Source organism: Triturus cristatus, chromosome 8 (assembly GCF_964204655.1).
Source record: "Triturus cristatus chromosome 8, aTriCri1.1, whole genome shotgun sequence".
Classification (NCBI taxonomy): domain Eukaryota; kingdom Metazoa; phylum Chordata; class Amphibia; order Caudata; family Salamandridae; genus Triturus; species Triturus cristatus.
In genome coordinates, this window is record NC_140591.1 from 50,260,578 (window position 1) to 50,283,162 (window position 22,585).

General features: G+C 49.3%; 1 protein-coding gene across 3 annotated transcripts in view; it reads right to left on the reverse strand.

Moving 5' to 3' along the window:
- LOC146800038 (uncharacterized) overlaps positions 1-22,585 on the reverse strand; it is a 268,500-nt gene that overhangs the window by 240,178 nt on the left and 5,737 nt on the right. For all 3 annotated transcript variants that reach the window (XM_085620939.1, XM_085620938.1, XM_085620940.1), the window contains exons 2-4: positions 21,663-21,789; positions 13,469-13,579; positions 11,715-11,879 (exon numbers count right to left, since the gene is read on the reverse strand). In XM_085620939.1, the coding sequence (XP_085477065.1) occupies positions 11,715-11,879; positions 13,469-13,579; positions 21,663-21,789 (403 nt within the window). The remainder of the gene's footprint in view (positions 1-11,714; positions 11,880-13,468; positions 13,580-21,662; positions 21,790-22,585) is intronic.

Genomic DNA, 22,585 nt, shown 5'->3' on the forward strand with positions numbered 1-22,585 from the left:
TAATAGCGAAACTCAAATTGCGATTCGCTAATAGGGAAAGCTTTCCCATTCATTCCTATGAGCCTTTGCAATTTGCGAGTACCAAATAGGTAATCGCAAATAGCAAATTCAATTTAAAGGGTGCTGGGCGGGGCGTGGCCAAGATGGCGGCGACATAGGACGGTGTTTTCCTGCTCCCGTTCGTCATCGCCCACGTACAGCACCTCCTGGGGTCCGAGCCTGAGGACGGAATCAGTTCGGGATTGACCCAGAGAAGCGCTGGGCTCATTATATTAGCCTGAGGTCCGAAATTGCAGTGAGGGGAGGCTGCAGCCGGATCCATTGGGGGGGGTGAGACCACGTGGCCAAACTTCGCCTGGTGCCGGCGGCTTCAGCGAGGCCGCCGGCGACATCGCAGAGGGAACCAGTGAGACCGCGGCGGCCTTGTGGGGATTGCCGGAGGCGTGGAACGTGCTGGAAACACACCCAGCCAGTGCACGCACAGAGGCCTGCACACAGTAGAGAAGCTGCCGCCGGGCATAGTGGGGCAGTGCGGCCCGGCCTGGCTGGGAGCTGTAGCGGCCCCCTGAGCCGATTGCGGCTGAGTGCATGTGAGAAGCTCTGGGCGCCGTGGACCTGACGCCCCCTGGGGTCTGAATCGACTGACACTATAGCGGGAAGAGGCTGCGGTCTGCGGCCGGAGGTGGAAGACGGCGCGTGCCACGATAGACGCGTGCCGCGATAGAGGAGGGCGTGGAACCTGACGCACACGGCCGGGTTGCCGAAGGCGGTGAGACACTGTGCCCCGGCGCTGCCATGCGCCGGCAGCACTACTGAAGCCACCAGCAGCACCGTAGGAGGGAACCTGAGAGGCAACGCCGGCTGGAGGCTCGGATTGCACTACGATCATCCCCAGCCCATGTGTGCACGGAGGCCTGGGCGAGGCAGGGTAGCTGATGCCGGGCCTGGTAAGGCAGTGAAGTCAGGCCTGGCCCAGAGCGGTGACGAGCCGGCGGGCTGTGCACGGGCAAAAGGCCTGGCCCCTCCCCCCCCGGAGCACAGAGTTAACAACCCCCGCAGTGAGAGAGAAGGCGCGGGGGCATACACCAGCGAGAAGATGGACTGGGCTGTAGCGGGATGCCTCGCAGAGGACACTGATTGTGAACCGGACCATGGCCCCTACCCCGGCACTACCTGACGGCCAGGAGCAAGGGACAGACGAGTGGGGGGACATGAGCGCGGCCGCCGGTAGAGGCAGTTGCTGAGAGCGACACCCGGCGGCCTGCGGAGGTGGCCCGACTCGGTTCGGGTGCGGCTTGTGGGCGCGCTGCGTGGCTCCCCACTCATCCCCTAGCTTGGGCCCAGCATTCAGACGGCAGCTTCATCCCCTACTTGCCGAGGGACCGCACCCGCTATTGAGAACCAAGCCTCACCACTATACACAGGAGCCCACAGACCGCACGGGAACCTCAACGAGGTGAGTCCAAACCTGCGTCTGCTGTGTTCCTATGCGGAACCGGCACAAAGCGGCCCCATATCATGACCATGCTGAACACCAACGGAGAAGAGAGGATCTGCTCGGTGGGTCGATCTGGTATCCCCCGACTGGAGGGTGGCTGGCAGTGCTGAGAGACTCTCCATATTATACGGCTACATTGTAGCCATATATTACAAATACCCAGGTTCTGAGGGACACAGGGTCACCCCATTATTTTTCATAAGAGAGCCTCTCCATAGGCATCCCAATGCGTACGCGGGGGACATGGTCCGGTGACTGCTTTTGGCCCTGGCGAGGCTGGGACCCACCTACGTACTGCTCTACACGAACTGAGGTCGTCTTAGGGCACCTCGGGGACTGAGCCTCCCTGGGAGGCTGGACACTGAGGCCCGGACGGCCAGAAAGGGGCGTTTGACCTGTTGTACCCCGGTTCCCCTTTGTGGTCTTCTTGAGGGGGGGTTCGACCACTGACCTGTGCTGGATCACTTGGCCTTGGAACCTATTGTGCCTACTGTTCCTTCTATAAACCCATCAACTCACCTGCAACAAACTATGTCCTCTACCCGGGGGAAAAAGGATAAGGCACTGAAGGAACTATTTGCCCGGCCCCAGGGTGGAACCACGATGGATAACTCTCCCCAGAGCGAACCCGCCCAAACGCAGGGAGACAGCACCATGGAGAAACCGGAGACGCGAGCCTTCCTTGAGTCCCTCTTCACGACTCTTCGCAAGGACCTGCAGACAGTTAAATGTGACGTCACGTTAGAAATCAAAGACATTCGACGAGATGTGGATGAAATAGGGGAGCAGGTTGCTACACTGGAAGACAAGGGCGATAACAGGGACACTGCAATGACAGCCTTGCAACAAGAAGTCAACCACATCCATGATCAGCAGGTGGACCTACAAACTCACCTCGAAGACCTAGAAAACCGCTCCCGCAGACACAACATCCGGATTAGAGGAGTGAAAACCGGGGAGGAGGCCGGGGACATCTTCACCTCCACAAGACACCTCTTCAATCATATTCTCGGCAGCCCACCGGGCACAGACATTAAAATAGACAGAGTACACAGAGAGGGTCCATCCTGCTCAGACAAAGCCCCGCCTGCTGACATATTGGTCTGTATGCAGGATTTCCGCACGAAAGAGGAGAGCCAGATCCATGCACCCGGTTGATTTCAGGAGTCAAGCTACAACCTTGTACCAAGACCTTGCTGTGCTCACTTTACAGAAGTGCAAAACCTTTCGACCCATCACAATGCATCTACGTCAGCGCAGCATCTCCTACTCCCGGGGCCACTCGTTCTGGCTCATCTTCCGCCTGGATAGCAAGCTTTACCAACTGCGCTCTCTCTACGAGGCGTGCCAGCTGCTGGGCATTGAAGTACACGATGACAACGATGAGAATAGCAGCCCCGCCCCTGGGGCCGGGGATTCGCAACCGAGATGGAGGCAGCAGGGCTGCAGGCGCCGCCCAAAACTACCAGACCTGGCAGAGATCACAAGGGGCAACAGGCGGTCCTGAAGGCCCTCCCGGAGGCACTGGCGCAGACACAAGCTTTGTGAGCATATTATGTGATGTCTATATCTTTTCCTCTCTCATTGTATCTGGGCGGACAACCTTGGCCACATGATGGACCCCATACAGACTACCCACCAGTTGTCCTTGGATGACGGACTGTATCCTGAACTCTTACTCTCTAGTTATAGTGTTGTTCTGTTACTTTTTAGGTTTAAAAAAAAAACTTATGTTATTAGGGTCCCCTGTGAGAAAGTGCCCTCTTTCTTTCATGGTATGCCCCCGCTTTTTGCTGAATTGCTGATGTACTTTGACTGAATGTGCCCTGGGCTCCTGCCAATCAGGTGCCCAGGGCCTGTGTTCCTTCGCTAAAACTGCATTGAAGCCTAAACCCAATTGGCATCTCTGGCCACAGGTCAGCCCCTGGTAAATGGTACCACAGGTACCCAGGGCACTGTGACCAGAGAAGGACCCTAAGGGCTGCAGCACTTATTGTGCCACCCTTAGAGGTCCTGTCCCCTGACATTCACACATTGCCTTTGCAGACTGAGTGCCTTGGTGCCTTTGCAGACTGAGGGGGTATGCTGCCCTTTGTGTGGAAACAGGACACAGCCTAGGTTTCGACCCAGCTACACCCTCCCATTAAGCCAGTGAATGACCACCCGGGCACACCAAAGCTCTCTACTGTGTGTGGCTGTCTAGGAGGAATAAACAAAGCCCAACTGCCAACTACAGCCAGTCATGTGACCTAGACAGGCTGCAAGCGCTGAATGGGTGCGACAGAAAAATGCCAACTTTCTAAAAGTGACATTTTCAGAATTGTAGAGTCAACATGGTACACATCCCTGTGTGCCATGCCCACAAACCACTGCCCTGGCATACATCAGTCACCCCTCTAGCTGGGTGCCCTATGCCAGTGGTGAGGGTACAGGAGCATAAGCCCTGTACCCCTACAGTGCCCAAGTCCATTCCTGGGCACTGTAAGGGCAGTGCTGACATTAAGAGTATATATATGGTGCTGGGAGTTTGTCATTACGAACTCCACAGCACCATAATGGCTACACTGAATACTGGGAAGTTTGGTATCAAACTTCTCAGCACATTAAACCCACACCGATACCAGTGTGGGATTTAATGTAAAATGCACGACAGAGAGCATCTAAGAGATGCCCCCTGAAACTCAACCAAATCCCAGTGACCTGACTGAGTGGCTGCGCAGGCTGCCACCACCAGACATGTTTCTGGACCCCTGGGTCGAGAACTTGCTGCTCTCGGTGGCCTGATACAATGCCCATCCTGGGACGAGGTGCCAAGCCTCCTCCCCCAGGAAGGGCAGGGTTCACGAAGGAGAAGCTTCAAAGGCATGCCGCCTTTGTGAGCCTCTCCAGACCATTTGCTACTTTCAGCAACTGATCCCCACTGGTTCTACACCCCACTTTGGGTGGGAGAACCGGCGGGAAAAACAAGTGAGGAAAAGAGGTTTGCCCACCTCTGCCATTGGTCCCTGCCCTTTACCTACCTGTAACGCCACTAAATGTAGTATTTAGGAGCACCCTGAACCTTCCTTCCTCAGACCCAGCAACCACAAGAAAAAGAAGAGACGAAGAAGGACGAGAAGCCGTGCAGAGCTAACAAGAGGACGACGCCCACTGACTTGGCCCCAGCCCTACAAGCCTGTCTCCCGTCGAACCTGCTCCTGCAAAACCCCGGCGTGTCCAGCGGAGAGCAACCTCAAAAACCCCGGAGGACCTGTCTGCCTTCACTTTCCAAGCTGTTTCTCCCGTGAACACCGGACGTGTTTGAACAGCAGCTTCTGGTACCAGCCAGGAACCGCGAATCCAGTCCACTCTGCACCCGCCGCACCCGGCCCGAGCTCAAGTGGAAAAATTCCACGAGGAGGTCCCCCCGGCGATCCTGACCTGAGATCCGGTGAACCCTGACCTGCCTCGAGACTCCAGACGACGCCTGCAGCCTCAATCCAGAGGACCCCCCTACCGCGACTAGAGCGGGTAAGAAAATCCGACTTTTCCAAGGCACCCCTGCACCCGACGCCCCACGGCCTTGTGTGCCCAACCCAGCAGTGCCTAACCAACCCGCAACATCCCAACTTACCCCTCGAAGTGGTGGTGACTCCTGGAAGATCCTCGTCCCCGAGCCTGCAGTGTTTCTTTGTCCTGGAGAATCTCCATTGAAATCCACAGGGCACCCGACCTCAAAACAGCACCCTGCACCCGGCCGCCCTAGTGCTGCTGAGGGTGCGCCTTTGGTGCTAACTTGGTCCCCAACTTGCCCTGAGCTTAACCCTAGGAGCTTTGCTCCCACAACCCCGTGGCCTGCTTGCCAGAGGGCCACCAACCGGAGTTCCCCGATCCTCCATAGGATAACATTGGGCCTCAACACTCTGTATCCAGCCGCCCTAGTGCCACTGTGGGTGCAACAACAGTGCATCATTGACCCTGGGAGACCCCTGAGTCTAACCCCAGAACTAAAAAGACCAATTACCGATCTGGAAACCGATAACCTCTTTTTCCTCATATAATATCAGTGACACTTTTTCTCCTAAAAAGTTTCTAAGTGTCGACTTTTGAAAATTACAAATATTCCTTAAAAATCAGCCGAATAACCAAAACGCATTTGTTCAACTGTTTTCAGTAAATGTCCCAGTGCTGAATCTAGGTATCCAGAACTGAGTAAGAAAAAGTACATAACTTACCTGCCAAGTGAATTTCCTCCGATAGGATAACATTGGTGATTCTATGTGAAAACGTTTCGGTGTCAACTTTTGAAATGCAATAATATTCTTTAAAAATCGTACCTCTAACTAAAACGCATTTAGTCACCTGTTTTCAGGAAATGTCCCAGGGCTGAATCTAGGATCCAGCCCTGTGTTAGTAAAAGTAATCTGAAAAGTAATTAACTGCATTTTACTTAAAAAGCCCATTCATTTGAATGTACTATACATGCAATGTGTTGCAAACTGCTTACTTAAAACTGTAACCAAAACCAGTACAAGTTACACTGCAATTTTGAACTGTGTTTATACAACAAATTTACTACAGCAAAGTATTTATATGCTTACCTGTACCAGGCTTGCTTGGTTCTAGAAATAAAACAACAGTATATTTTTTTATACAAAACAATTGGCCTAGAGTTCAGTTCTTGAGTGTGTGAATTCATTTGCTGACTGAGTGTTTACATCAAATGCTTAACACTGTCCTCTGATAATGCCTTACTGCTCGACCAAGCTACCACTTTAGAGAGTAAGGTTCTATCTAACTTTAACCTCTGCCATACCTCTGGAGTCCCTTGGACTCTGTACACACTGTACCTCACTTTGGTGCAGTATATATACAGCCAGTTTCTTACATCACCCGTTCACTGCTCCCGGACACACAAGTTCCTTGCCACTCTACACGGGGCTCACTCTACACTCACATGCTGGCCAGGACGCACTGACCCAGCCATGGGTCCCTGTACTTATTTCCCGACATTAGACCACTAAGTGCCCCCCACTAATCTCAAGATCCTCACACTCAATGTGAGAGGTCTTAACAATCCTGTTAAGTGCAGGGCGATACTCTCATACCTAAAGACTACCAGAGCTGACATATGCCTGTTGCAAGAGACACATCTGCTCTCCCGGGACTGTCACTGACTCAAATCTCGTATGTTCCACACGCAATTTTTTTTGCCTGGTCCTTCTAAGTCAGCGGGAGTGGCGATTTTAGTCTCCAGTGCCTTCCAAGGGAAGGTAGGGCAGAAGCTGGCAGAGAACAGGGGAAGGCTACTGACTTATCAGTTCTACATCGGGGGGCACACTCTGGTTATTGGGTCCCTGTACGCACCCAATGAGCCAGGAACGATTCATCCACGAAGCTCTGACGGAGGCCACCGCAACAGTTGAGCGCAAAATATTACTGTGGGGTGACTTTAACCTAGTCTTTGACAACTCCCTGGACAGGTCGGCACAATGCTTCGGCCAGACAGGCGCGCTCTCCACTGCAGGATCTAGGCCTAGTAGATCTATGGAGGTGTCATCACCCCCACCTCAGAGAATATTCCTATTAATCCAATGCCCACAAAACTTATGCCAGACTCGACTATCTGATAGGTTCCGAGGCTCTCCGCGATCTCACATCAGCTGTGGACATCTTGGTAGATTCCCTGTCGGACCACGCTCCTGTAGTAGCCACCCTCCCAATGACCCAAACGACAGTGGCGTCTTCGTGACACCCTTCTGCAACGCCTTGCCGTGGTCGAGCAAGTACAGCGCGCTATTGATGACTACCTTTCGCACAATGATAATCCTGACACCCTAATGGCAACGCAATGGAAGGCGATCAAGGCCGTGATTAGGGGCAAGCTAATAGCCATCTCGTAGGTGGACAACGCGGAGCACAGGCGAAAGAGGGAGGAGCTCACGCAGAAAACAAGGGAATTAGAACAAATGCACCAGCGGACAGGGGCACCTATGATTTTGCGCCAGCTGACTAAAGCTCGGGCACAACTAGCGGCCCTAGATCATGACAGAGCTGAACATGCGGCGTTGCGACTACGCCACTCGTTCTATGTTGGGGGGACAGATGCGGGCGTCTGTTAGCCCACAAACTACGCGAGGCCCAAAAGTCGCAAGGGGTTCAAGAGAGACGAGATCAGACTGGGAGACTAGTCACAGACGACGCAGCTATAGCAGAGGCATTTCGAGACCTCTACACCCAGTTATATGCGGGGCAGAAGTTGGAGGACGCAGATAGAGACGCTTACCTAGCAGAGGCACACCTCCCCACCTTAGCCCCGGAACACTCAGAGCAATTAGAGGGGGACATTCAAATAGAAGAAGTGATAGCGGCCATTTCAAAACTCCAATTAGTCAAATCCCCTGGACCAGACGGTTACACTGTAGCCTTTTATAAACAATTCTGCCCTACACTGGTACCACTCCTAACCAGGCTTTTTAATACTTTTGCATCCCCGGGAGCAATTCCCAAATCAATGCTCAAGGCTATTATAGTGTTTATTCCCAAGCCCGGAAAGGATAAAACCAACTGCGGTGCATACCGCCCCATTTCCCCCCTGAATATAGACCTAAAATTAAATACCAGGATCTTAGCGCGTAGATTAGCTATCCACATGCCAGGACTAATGGATCTCCACCAGGAGGGATTCATCCCGCACAGGCAGACGAGCAACAACACTAAGAGGGTCTTGCATCTTATTGAGAAGGCGTCACGGATCCCAGGAGATTTTATGCTCCTCACCATCGACGCGGAGAAGGCCTTTGACAGGGTTTCACTGGCCTTACCTGGAGCAGGTGATGACCCGTGTCGGTCTTGGCGAGAAAATGATGATACAAATTTTGAACTGCTATCACTCCCCCACGGCGTCCGTTAGAGTGAATGGGCACACCTTGACACCGTTCCCCATAGGCAGAGGTGCACCCTGTCACCCCTGCTCTTTGCACTATACATGGAGCCTATGGCCCAGAGAGTTAGGCAACACCCACAAATCACAGGAATTCGATTTGGAAGCGACATCCATTCCATAAGCTTATACGCGGATGATGTGCTGGTCACCCTATCGGACCCGGCTATAGCATTGGGGGCCTTCCTGACGAAGCTCGACTCCTATGCGCGGGCATCAGGGTTCAAAGTCAATATTGAGAAATCGGTTGCTCTGAACCTCTCGATGTCACCACACACACAGGCATGCCTCCAACGCCAGCACCCAATAAAGTGGACGGGGGACACGGTCCCATACTTGGGAATCCAGTTGCGCCTACTTTACAAACTATAGCAACAGTGAACTACGCCAAGCTCCACACTCAAATGCACTCGAACCTGAGGCGGTGGAAGCATTATCCTATTTCATGGCTAAGGAGGATAGCGGCCATTAAAATGACCATTTTACCCAAGATCCTATGCCTGTTCCAGACCCTTCCTCAACAAACCCCAGTGGGAGGGTTAAACCGAGTACAGTCGGAACTCTCCCTCTTTATATGGCAGGGCCGTAAACCACAGATGAAATAACTCATTAGCACCCTCCCAACTAACGAAGGCGGACTGGGGGTCCCCGACATCCATCTTTACTACAAAGCCGCGCAGTTGCGACACCTAGTGGAATGGAACCGCACTGAGTCCGAGAAACACTGGCTTTTTCAGGATTGAGCGGTGGCGGGCACATCGCTCAGGAAGATCCCATTCCTGAAGAAACCACATAGACCTCCTAATCTATACGCTTCCTATATTACACAATCCACACTAACGACATGGGCCCAGACAAACACGAGACATGGGTTGACTACATTTCCCTCTCCTCTCACCCCCCTCTTTGACAATACAGAATTTAGCCCGGGGTTAGGCGAGACTGTTTTTACACACTGGCGCGCTACGGAATGCCGCGCCCTGGGTCACCTATATGATGAACGGGGAGTAATCACTTTCCCACAAGTTAGATCTGAATATGGAATTCCTGAATCAGAAAGGCTGCACTATCTGCAAGTCTGACACTGGACATTACACCCTGACAATAAATCACAGGCACAGAGATACCTCATCTCTTATGAACGTTGGCTCATCACAAGAACATCAGACAAGAAACTAATCTCCAACCTCAATAAGATGCTCCTCACTCGCTACAGGCACACTTATAACGCTAGCCGCACGCGCTGGGAGAAACACCTGGGTCGAGCACTCAGTAGTAAGGAGTGGGAGGGGGTTTATTATGGGGCGAGGCACACGGCCAATAACATGGGCCTAACCGAAATACTAACTAAAATAGTCACCTACTGGTACTACACCCGAGAGCGTATCCACAGGGTAGACCCCATTCACAGCCAAGATTGCTGGAGAGGTTGCGGGAAAACCGGAACGTTGGGCCACCTGCTATGGGAATGTGAGCATCTACAAAAATATTGGTCTCAGATCCTGGTAGAAGTTAACAAACATCTAGATACTAAGCTGCCAAGATTCCCCGCATACATCCTTCTGGGAGTGCCAAATCCCCCTCAAGTCCAAAAGAGGACGCCAGAGAGCAATAACCTTGGGCACGGCCATTCAAAATATCTTGATCCACTTGAAAACACCTCGCATTCCTACACACACTGGCTGGCTCCAGGGCTTGTGGCATGTATTGGGGATGGAGAAGATATCCCTTACACTAGCAGGGACAGGCTTGACCTTTGGAGACTTATGGCAACCATTCCTAAGCATACTTGCCCAGGAGTTTCGAGAACTCACATGCCCCAGATATCTACGTCTCTTACGACTGACCGCACCCGACACCATGACCAAGCTGACCATGCAGCAACAGTGAACACTTTTACCCCAAATAGGGCCTTTAACATGAAGTGAACAGGGGAGGGGAGGGAGAAGGGGGAGGTGGGTGGGGTTTCATTTCTAGTGTTTTGTATTATTTGTTGGTACTTTTGGTACGTCAGCCACCTGGGCTCTGCGCAGCCCGTGATCGAATACCCTTCGCAATGTACACTGACACACCAGCTGTTAAATCAATAAAAAAAGATTTAAACCTAAAGGGTGCAAGGAGGCCATCAGGCCTTCCTGATGCATCCCCAAAAACGGTATGTGTGCACATGTGGCGCACACACATGCCCTAAGGGCAAGTTAATGCGTCACATGCGTCACATGGCACTTAGAAAAATTCAATTTTGTGCATTTTTTCTAACAAATTTCAAATTACAATGAACATGAAGTTGATGGTAATTTGTGATTCCTTACTGCAAAGTGGCATTCTGAAAATGCTTCTTGCATTGAATTTAGGGAATCGCAAATTGCGATTCCCTATCTGCATTCGCAAAATAGGTCATCACAAAAATTGTGATTACCTATTTTGCAAATGCATTTTGGGTTGATGTATCCCAAAAGGCTTTTTACCGGTAGCAAAAGGGCTGATTCTGTGAATCGGCCCGTTTTCGACCGGTAAAAAGCTTGATGCATGTGCCATTAAAACTGTTAGTGAAAAGAAAGACAGAGAAAGTAGACCAAAGTCTATGGAATGACCTTAAGACTTTTAACAACTAACCATAAAGAGACTGTTGGACACATCAATGCCTCAGGGATTATTTTAACCCATGCCACTTGTGCCTAATCAGTGATTTGTCTCGAGTTATAAAGAAGCCATTGCAGACTGGGGAAATTTGTTAACAGTGTAGGGTACAGAAGGATGTAGCATCTCAAGGAAGACCGTAAACAGGATTACAACCCTGTTTCTGATTCTGCTAATTGCACTCAGTGCTCAAAGAACTTCTTCTTTTAATTCTAAGGATAAGCATTTGGCTCGAAAATATGTTATAGTGTCTGCTGGTTGCCTGTTGAGTTCTGAGATCTTGCCCCCTCACTACATTCCTGAGAAGAAGTTGACTCCTCACCCTCGCTACCTTGAGTAAAGTACAGAAAAGGTGCACTTGGCCTGTTTGAAGCCATAGTAGAACACCCAGAAAAACACCAGTTGCAAACGGCCCCAATCACCATAGTTTGGGCCCAGTAGCCACTGTATGTGGACCCTACAAATGGGATCTGACAATAAGGAGTTTGTGCATTGTACTCTATACAAAAACATGTAACATAACCTATTATAATTTCTGCTCTTTATTGGGCAGAGTTCAGACTTTTCAGTTTCATTAATAAAAAAAAATACACAATTTTGTACTGTTGAAGATATCAGGGAAATTTTTTACAATAATAATTTGAAAGTCCCAACCTTTAGATCTGTTCCTCTGACTTATGCTGAGAGTATCGAGGCTCTCCCTTCTTTGTGTGGCAAACGTATCAGGGCTTTCCTTTTCCTCTGTGTTCCGAGGGTCCGCCAGACACTCGGTGCCCATTCTGTTTATGGTGTACATGTTCAATGCAGACACTGGTCCACCTGCAAAAATATATATATCTGATGTCATTCAAATTCAACAAGACTTGGGATCATATCTGGAGTTTGGTGGATGAAATTTTGTCCATCAGAAGAGGACATTATGTCCGCGACCCTGACGGACTGCGGGTCACCAAAGTAGAGATCACTTGGCCAAGCGGTGATCTCTGTACCTTGACAGGAACTGCCGTCATAGTAGTTTCTGTCAAGGTACAAAACGTTTGGGAGATGGCTGCCATCAGTTTTGACACCCATACATGCAACTTTTACAAACTTTTTGCTTTTTAAACCCAAAATCCCGCAGTGGGCGTTTCTTATTGAAACACAAATCACTAATGACCCGGGCTGCCAGAAGAAGCTGTCAGAGGAAGCTTTCTGTCAACAGTGTCAATGGGCTTCCAACAACAGAATGTGGACAGTCCTCCTGTCCTTAAATAGGGAGGATGGACAGTCAGTTTGACTGACATGGCGCTCTGTTGCTATTGCACAGAGTAGCCTGTCCGCCAAACTCTAAATCACCCTCTTAGTTTCTATGGAGAGGTTATATTTTTCTTCGGAGCAGAAGATGTTTCTCATTTCATGAAATATATGTTCAGACTCATTACAGGACTAAGAGTACACATTCCATACATTTTGTAATAGTCTATTAAAATATATTTCTTCTTAATTTAAGGGGACAAAAAAGCACAACAAACATTATGTGGCGTCTTAAGATTACAAAAACCGTCAAGCAATTGCCATGAATGTGGACTTTACTGTTGAACAACTCTTCTGGAGTTGAACTTACATTGCTTCTGGCACTTCTATCTGTCCAGGCTGTAACTGGATGAAACTTCATAAACAATCCTTTTAATGCCTGAACTAACCAATGGTATCAGCACCATGCTGTAATCCCCTCTCCAATAACTTGGCTCTATTTCCTCCATTAAATATGCTCATTGGCTGCGTAATAAGGAATGTGTGGGCAGTGTTTGAGCGTCTGTGCACTCTCAGCGAGGTGCCACATATTTGCATGGACTTGTGCCCCCTTTAAATGAGAACTTTCCCTTTTCCCGCTGCTCATTGAGGGGTATGATGTGGGTTACTCATGTTCAGGTGGACAGATGAGTGAAAAGCTGAAGTTCATATCTATGCTCCGCACAAGCCCATTTGAAAACAAGCAGCTCCAGGGAAGTCGCAACCTGGTTTAATCCACACTAGTGATTCATTGGGCCTCCGTAATTTACCCCTTAGTGCCAAGATGCCTTTAACCCTTTGAAGCGCGTTGAAAATACAATACAAATGTAGTCTAGAACAATTCCAAGCACCCTAATTAGGACTTCAATATAGTGTACATTTTCGCGTACCCATGCAGTGTTCTCCTGATTTCCTTGTACTTAGTTTGAATTAGGTGGCTTAGAAAACACCAACTCATGCTATGAAGAAACACAAACAATTCCAACCAGCCCCAGGATCCCAGAAAGTTAAATAAGGGGTGTTTTTAAGGAGCCCTGGTGCTGCTCTATGCATATTTTTGGTTGTGCAGTAATGCAAGTTTGTGGCTTCAGGAAAAAGTCTTGTCTAATGAAACAACTGCACCCTTTCTCACTCACTTGGGGAATGGTTGTCACTGTGTCTTCCGTCAGAGTCCTCCTCGTCCACAGAGTACAGACCTTCCGTTTGTTTTCCTCTTAATGAAAAGACAGAGCTTGCAATCACTGGACCTGTTGAAAATAAAAGGGAAAATTTAAATGTTGGGGGTGAACAAAGGTCCCCTGACTGGCTCTGGAGATGCTACTCCCCAGAATCAAATTCATCAAAGCAAAATGTAGCTTTTTGACCCCTGCCTCAGCACATACAAAGATCATGCCAAGGAGACCCAGAGAAGGCTCTCCAGCTGTAAGGGCTCACCAGGTGAACTCTTGGATAATTGTGACTGCTGTCAGCTCACGGCCTGTACAGCACAGTCAGTGGTGGCAGCAATATAATTTCAGTGGCAGCACAGGCCTTTTTTACCTACTAAGGAGTATGGTTTCCCAGTCTATAATGTGCTTTTGAATTAGTCTGCAGCATCTTGCAAGTGGATCCTTCACCCACCCAAGTAGGACATGAGGTCACGTGAGCTTACTGAGTGAGGAGGATGCGTCTATGGAGGACGTGAGACATAGAGGGCCATAGCCACACTGGGATCCATTTAGTATTACCCAAGGTGGAGCGTTGGAAGGACAGCCCACACCGCAGATCGCATGGCTCCCAAAGAACGTTTCGTGGATCATTTGCAGTGGATCAGAATGAGGGTTGCTAAGGAAAGGTGACAGATGGCAACTTTAAGCTAGGGAGTTTCTCTCTGTGCTTGCCCGGCATGTTACTTTCTGAAAGGGCTAGCCACACAGGTTTACAAGTACTTAAGTGGGGCAGACTACCTTGCCTTTATGTCCTTGTTGCGTGCTTCTCCTATATGGAATAAACAAAGGGACAGAACTGCCCAGAACTGGTCTCAGAGCTAACTGTTGAAATACACAACTACTGTCTGCAACGTTAGCATAAAGATGGGAGCAGAAACCTTCAACAAATGTGCCAAGATTCCTCCACCAGATCCAGGGTCACACACCAGTGTCAACAAGAAACTGCTGTGTGCTCTGCAACTCGGGTAAATACCGCCAACTCCCCTTGCCAGGTTTCGGACCACAACCTGTGAAAGTTAAACAGCTTGCCAGGAGAAGCTGTGTTGGAGCCAGCGTTGACGGAAAGATCTGATTAACTGCTCAGGAGGTTATAGGAGGTGCCATAGCATACACCATGAGAAAGACACTTGCTTCAAATGGACCTGAGTCTGTTGAACTGTGACACCACTGCTCACAACGAGAGATGAGGTCCAGGTGAAACGAGTATAAACAGAATGCATTCCGCCTCAAAAAGTGTGTGATGTGGAGAGGCCCTCCTGAAGAACCACGAAGTGCTTAGTAGGCGTACCTACTACTGAAACTTAACACCTACAAATGTGAGGCATTTGCAAACTTGCAACCACAGTCCGTGGTTGCACTGGGCTGAACTGTGCCGATGAAGAGTTTATCAGACCTTGCCTGACTCATTATTGCAACTTGGGTGGGTCCTTGAGTACCGGGAAAGCCCTCCCTTCCTTTTGAGTAGATAACAATTAAGCAACCAGTCCTTTAACCATTTTTGAAGGCAGGTTCTTCACTATATGCTGTGTAGTTTACTGCCCCACCCAATGAGATCATACCTTAACTACACCTTTGTTACTGCTTATCATTGAATATCTGCTATACCATTGTTAGTGCTTGTCTACAAAACATGAGCTATATTTGACTTGTCCAGCTATGCTGCCCTTGACGCACTGACCATAACAATAATTCAGAAATTACAGCATGCAATAAAGTCTGTAGCGGGCACGTGGCCAATGGCCGCATGGAGCCGGACATCAGAATCTTTATTCCCAGGCCAACGGAGAGACTTATCCTGCCCCAACTGGGGTCAAAAACCATAGTTCCCCACTGCTCATGGGGGAAGGAGGAGACAACGGAGTTGTAGGCGGCTGCGGTGCTGAGCTGGGGATACCAAAGGGGCAGCCAAGCCCAAACTTGAAACTGTCGGGGAGTCACCGGCCCACACTGGAGAGGGGTGGACTTGTGGGCTGCGATCACTCCCTCCATGGATCCGGGCAGTTGGGGAGCAGGCGGAGGTAAGCCCCGCAGTGAGGAGTGTTTGGGAGAGGACGTCTTAGGTCTCTAGGGACTGTGAGGTGACAGCGGGCCCAGAGGCGGCAAAACGGGAGCCATCAGGGAAGAAGGCCCCCCCACCCCAGCCAAATAGAGTCAGCAACTCGGAGAAGTGGGCAGGGGCACAGATATTCCACCCCCGGAGTGAGTGGGGCAGAGAGCCCACAAATGCCACGACACACATAGGCTCTGCGGACATGGCATTACTGATGGGGCTGGGAAAGGTGTGCGAGGACTAGACAGGTGACGGAGCCCCAGGGAGGGCTGGAAGGGGATCTGAGTGTCAATCCTCGGGAAACCGCCGTAACAGTGCCTAGGGCATACAAGAGGAGCTTTGCCAGCCAGATACCTCTTGAGGAGCTCCTACACCTGGCCTGGAACCTAAAGGGCCTCTGGCACACGAACGGAGATTGTGCTCCCTTACAAGAATTACAAGAAGCAGAGGTGCTTGTACCCAAGGCGTTGCCTGCGGATCTATCAGCAACACATGGCTAGGTATCTATGCTTTGGAGACGGCTCCTCCGCCCCTATGGATGGTGCGCAGCAGCAGAGTAGTGCTGCAACTAAGGTGTGACCAGCCAAGCCCATCCCTACTGAAACAATGGCTCAGACCGAGGATGGGGGAGAAGACAAACTGGAGAAGGCCGACAGTGGCTTGACAGCATACATTGTGACCATCCTGGATACCAAAATGGCCCTGGAACTAAAAATAGATATGGTGGCCCAGAACGTATATCTCCTAAAGGCAGACTATGGGAAATTTAAGGAAAGGGTAATGGAAGCAGAGACCACTCTAGCCCGGACAAGTCCCACAACCTCCAAACATGCCAACAGACTGAAGTCCTTGGAGTGGCTACACTGACAGAAGTTAAATGACACTGAAGGCCGACTGCACATGAATAATGTCCGATTGGTAGGAATTCCGGAGAGGGCTGAGGGCCCTAGTATGTTCTTGGGAGAGTGGCTATCCTCCACCGTACTTCCTGGTAAAACCTTGAAATGGTTTCCATTAGAATGTGCTCACAGGGTGCCCGGGAGGCAGTCAGGGGTTCCACAGAGGGCAGTGGTGGCCAGCCTGCTACGCTTTCATGATCGAGATGCAATCCTGCATGAAGCTAGGATGCACCGGCCCATGGAAAATCTAGGTTGGGATGGTGATCATCTACCCAGACTATACGATCGCCGTGCAGCACCAACGCAAGACCATTTTCAGGGTGAAATGGCATCTATGGACATTGAATCCCCGCAAAGCCTTGTTGTTCCCAGCGAAGTTACGCAATATAGACAAATGAGAATCACATTTCTTCTCAGCAGCATAGAAGGTGTGGGATTGGCTGAGGGCCCGGGGACATTGCAGACTGGGTGATTGCGATCGTTCCTAGACTCCAGGAAGTCCGGGCAAGAAGAGGAGTCAGTGAGTGCGAGTGCAGTGTAGACTGTAGTCATCCCCCACCAGAAACCAGGCTGAATATGAGAGGGCCAAGGTGGTGGTGGATATCCATTAAAGACTGATAACTTCAACATAGAACAGGTAGTCAGTTCTGGCGGAAGACTTTTGGGGCTCGGAAAAAGGGATTTCTAATTGAGAAGGGATCTTCGAGGAATCCTCCCTACCAAGGGTCACCCCAATGACAGCAGACAATATCATTTGATGGGGAAGATCCTACCCCCAGCCTGTACCCTCTCAGAGGTCTGTGCAAGCTGAATAAGGACGCTGGTGCCAGGGGGGGGTGTGAATTGAAGGGTTGGTACGACTGTTCCGCGGGTCATGACCACCTCTTTTAGTACTAGCATTGTATTCTTTGTTCAAATTACGATTGTTTGAAGACTGGGAATGACAGACAACTAGGGCATTGGGGGTAGGTCGTTTTTGAAACTGTAGCACAAGGTTGTGGGGAGGTGTGAATTGGCGGGCTAGAAGGGATGGTGGTCGCAGATTACTATACGTAGGCAATAGAGGAACATATAATTAAATGTGGACGGATATCATATCGATATCCGGGGAGCATCACCCAACAGTCAGGCTGACCCTTAAATTGTTATCCTGGAGCGTGACTGGCCTGGGCAGTACACTAAAGTGGGGCCTAGTATCCAAATATTTGAATAGACACGACCCAGACATTATACTGCTGCAAGATACCCACCTGGATGGGAATAACTGTGGGTTCTTAGGAAGAGGGAGATACCATGTGCTGGTACATCAAGGGTACACAATGGGGTTGACAGGGAAGGGGATACTGGCTCATAGATACCTACCATTACAAATCACCAACAGTTGGGTGGACCCACAAGGATGCTACATGTCAGTGGAATGAGACAGATAAAATGGTGGTTTCCTGTTACTCCCCACCCCCCAGGGTCTGTAACTAGAGGGGCTGGTGAAATTGGTCCCAGAGGTGCTTGATGGTGTCCTGGTGGTGGGAGGGGATCTCAACATCATCCTTAACGTGGACCTGGACAGACCACCCAGATACAACCCTGCACACCTTCTTAATGGCGATGGGCCTGGTGGACATGTGGAGGGAGACCCACCCAACACAGCGCCAGTACTCATATGCTTCCGACCTAATGCACTCCTTGTCCAGACTGGATTACTTGGTCGTCCCCATGCACCAGCACGGTATATTTTGGGAAACACGCTACCTCTCGAGGGGTATATCAGATCATTTCCCTATCGTGACCATGGTTCAGTACCCCCTAGTCAGACAGAGGGGGGAGGAGACTTGACCCTTAGGACCTGACAGACTGAAACACAGAGATACTTATACTTCAAGAAACGGAGCACTAACTCGGGGAAACTCTGGGTCCATTAACTCCATTGGAGGCATGCAAATCGGTAATGAAAGGCCAATATAACAGGGAAACAGAATGATCGAGAGAAAGACCCGAGGGAAATGGTGGAGCAATTGGTGTGTGGGGAGGCTGAATACATTGCCGCCCCCACTGAGGTGAAGGCAAGACAAATCAAGGCCCTCAGGCAGGAATACAAGGCCCTTGCCACTCATGGGGCGAATGCACTCTATCGGAATAAGCAGGCTCGCTTATACGAAATGAGTAACAAGGCCAGGTTCTTGGCCTACTTGTCTGACAGAGAGGAGGATCAGAGGTGTGTGCATAGAGTGTACAGATCGGATGAGACTTTGGAGACCACAGCTTTCGGGCATAGCTCAGGCATTTGTGATCCATCTGAATAGACTGTACATATCAAAGACAAAGCAGGCCAGTGACTGGCCGACCTCATGAGGGGCCATTCAGAGCCCTGAATGAGAACTGAGAACCGAGGGAAGACTTCGTTTGGAGAAAAAGCTGACCGAAACGGAGGTTTCCAAGGCAATAACCCAGCTGTGTAGTAAGAAAGCTCCGGGTCCTAATGGATTCCCCACCAAGTACTATGAATTGGTGAAATCTAGAATTACGGGGTCACTTAAGGCTGCACTGGCAGCCGCAAAGAAAAAGAGGGTACTCCCCAGGGATTGGAGACAAGCTACGGTAGTGCTTATCCACAAAGAGGGGAAACCAAGGGTGAGTGCTCCTCCTATAAGCCGATCGAAACTAAGGTCTTGGCCAAAGTACTGTTAGAGGAGGCTCTGTCTAGTGCGCCTAAAACATGTGCGGGAGCCGGCCATACTCCTATCCTAGACGCTGAGCAGACCTTTGATTCGGCAGCGCCCAAGGTGGGCCTCGACCCGTCCTTCATGGCTTGGATAGAGTTACTGTATAGAGGACCGCTGGCATGGGTTCAGGTTAATGGAGCGACGTTGTATGAATTCCATATATGGAGGGGCACCCGACAGGGTTGCCAGCTATTGCCCTTGCTTTGTGCCGTGACTTCTGAACCGCCGTCTCGGTAGTTCAGGATGGACGCATAGCTCCGGGGGCTCAGTTGGTATCCCGACTGGGAAGAGATGATATTGCTCTACGCAGAGGACATACTCCTTTATTTGGCAGACTGGGAGGTCTTCATGAGGCGGGTCATATTATGGAGGTATTTGGGACCTATGCGGAATCCGCATAAACTGGGGCAAATCAGTGATCTATCCGAAAACAAATTGGGAACTGGGAGACGAGTGGGAGTTTCTACTAAAATGGCAACCTATGTTAATCAGATACTGAGGGTTCTTTGTGACAATGGACTGAGACAGGTTTTATACCAACAACCTTGGCAGGCCCCTGGAGAATTATCCAAATGATGTCAAACATTGGAATCGGCTCCCACTAACAATGTTGGGTAGAGCAGCTCTGTATAAAATGATTCACTAGCCTAAATTCTTATATGTCCTGCAGAACACCCAGTTTGAGGCCCAGATCAATTGTTTAGGAATTCGATGCGATAACAAGGGAACTGCTGTAGTATAAAGATGTTCCTAGAATTGCACTATTGTACCTGACCAGAAAACCTCATGGCGGGGAGGTGGCTCTTCCAAATCTAAAAACTATACTACTGGACATCCCAGCTGTTGGTGGACAATGACTGGGTGTACGCGAGCCAGCAGGATCCTGCCCTGATGGCTGACAGGCGGGCTATGGAAGGAGTGGTTACCTGCGATACCTATACGGGGGCAACTGTGTGAATGCACTGCCACACCTGATGACGACGGTGGTGCGGTTGTGGAAAAAATAACAATAGCTATAGTTAACATTGAGGGAAACAGAGGAATTGAAAGATCTATGGAAAATAGAAGGCTACAGGAAGTGGGACCTGTTGGGCATCTCTAAGCTGGGGATGTATGGAGGGATGGGAAAGTGATACCCTTCCAGAAACTTCAGAAACATATGACATGGAGGGGGCGGTGGGTTAGGGGGGGGGGGGGGTAACCAAGTCTTTTGTTTTCATGCAGATCAGACATATATTGAGGGCCCGCATAGGCAACATGGTTGAGCTAGACGGTACACATTGTTAGAGATGAGGGTTTTGGGGACCCCCTTACACAATAAGCGGTGCCACAGATCTATGCTACACTGCTCAACAAGTTTGCCAGCCCTCATGGCACTCAGGGACAAATTGGAAACTTGAAAATGAATCCTGGTGGGAGGCGTTTGGATAGCCAAGGGAAGTCATCATAAGGGCGGGCTTTAGTCTGGCACAGCTAAAGATTTCCATAGAGTGTATTATATTAGAACACATTTGTCGGTGATGGGTAGGATTGACAATGATAGATGCCTTAGGGGTTGTGGGCAGCGAGGCACATTAGTACATACACTGTGGGAATGCCCATGTCTACGATTCCATTGGGGCACGATCAGCGAGACATTGTCAGGGGGGCTAGGATTTCTCCTGAACCTTTCTCTCACTCTAATAATGCTGCGTATATGGGGAGAGCAGTACAAGACAAATATGCTTGTCTGTTTTGTAACGTAGCGCTGGCAGTGGCTACGTGGGACATAGTCTGAAACAGGGGTAAGGGAGCTCCCCCAGAGGTAAATGATTGGAGATCAAACATGGACTGGTGCAGGCAGCGAAAACAAATGGTGTATCAGTCTTGCAGAGCCCCCCAGAAATTTGAGAAGGTGTTGGGCGCAGGGAAACAATTCACAGATGAAGCAGAAGGGTAGGGGTCGGGCCTGTGGGGCAAAGGTAGGCTTCAGGGGGAGGCGTACTATATTGACTACTGGGACTCAAGCTGGGACACCAGAACATGGTGGAACCTAATGGTATATTGCGCATGGACTGACATAATAAGTGCTAGTGTCTTTATATCTGGTATTGAGTGTGTGGAATTACTCCTAAAACTGTGGACCGGGTTTGGGGGAAGGGGTATTCATACTGCTTCTTTGATGATTATAAAACTAATAAAAATATTTTTTTAATTAAAAAAATAATAAAGTCTGAAGTTACATATGCAACTAGAGTAGAACATGTGTGTTTATGTCCTACCCCGAGAATTGTAAAATCGTTAATTTCTCATCTTATACGTGACTAAAATGGAATTCAAATATATACAAATAAATGTGCAATGACAATATATATAGTGAAGCATGCATAAATAGCAGAATGTATAATGAGAACCACATATCAGCAACTTATAGAATGTGAAAAGTTTGGAAAATTCAGCTAGTGTAACTTTACCCAGTGACATCAAGACTTGGTATATTTCCTTCATCACATTTTCATAAAGATCATTCTGCCATTTGTGTAAAAGCTCCCACTCTTTTTGCGAGAAGCAGGAAACAACATCCTGGAATGTAAGCAGCATCTACAAGAAATATTAAAAGGCCTTTAAAAAAAGGTTCACGTTACATTAAGAAATTGAATACAATCAGGCGTGATATATAACGAAACGTGCTCTGGTAATGCAGGCTTTTCTTTCTTCCATCTGCCAGGTCACAATACAATTATACAACAGCTGTGGTGCCAGAAAAGACAAACTGAGTAGCTATTACAGACAAAGTCAAACTGCTGAACCTTAGTTCTCATTTGTGTTATCACGCAGGTCTGAGAAAGGACTTGATAGGTGAGTTTAAATGTTACATCGGCTGACAGTGAAGGGTTTGGCCTGATATGGTAAGATATGTCCTTGTCAATGATGGAAACAGTTTGATCTCCCTGTTTTGTTTTATTTGCAGATTTTCTGTTCTTTTTCGAGAGCGTTCTCACATTGGCTTGCCACCTTTTTCTGAAAAAATAAAAACAGCAATACTCGATATCTCAGTTTGCAACTGTAAAATGAGTGCCAATGCAATATGTTTTATCTGTAGATAAAGTGCACACAGATGTGCAGATGCCAACACAGTGAAACAGCACAGGACATACAACTGCGTGTGCCCCTGCGACTCTACATCAAGAAGCGCACCAAATCTACTTTGTCGTTTCACACTAAAACACGTTCTTCCTTTTTCCATTTGTTTAGTATCATACTTATGAACCTCCCATTTCTAGTCACACTCTGAGATAGAGAAACAAGTCACAATTCTGGCATTTAAGATTCAAAGCAGCTTCAGATTCTTAGCAAAGAGAATACTAATAAACTGGGGTCAGCCGAGCCTTTCAAA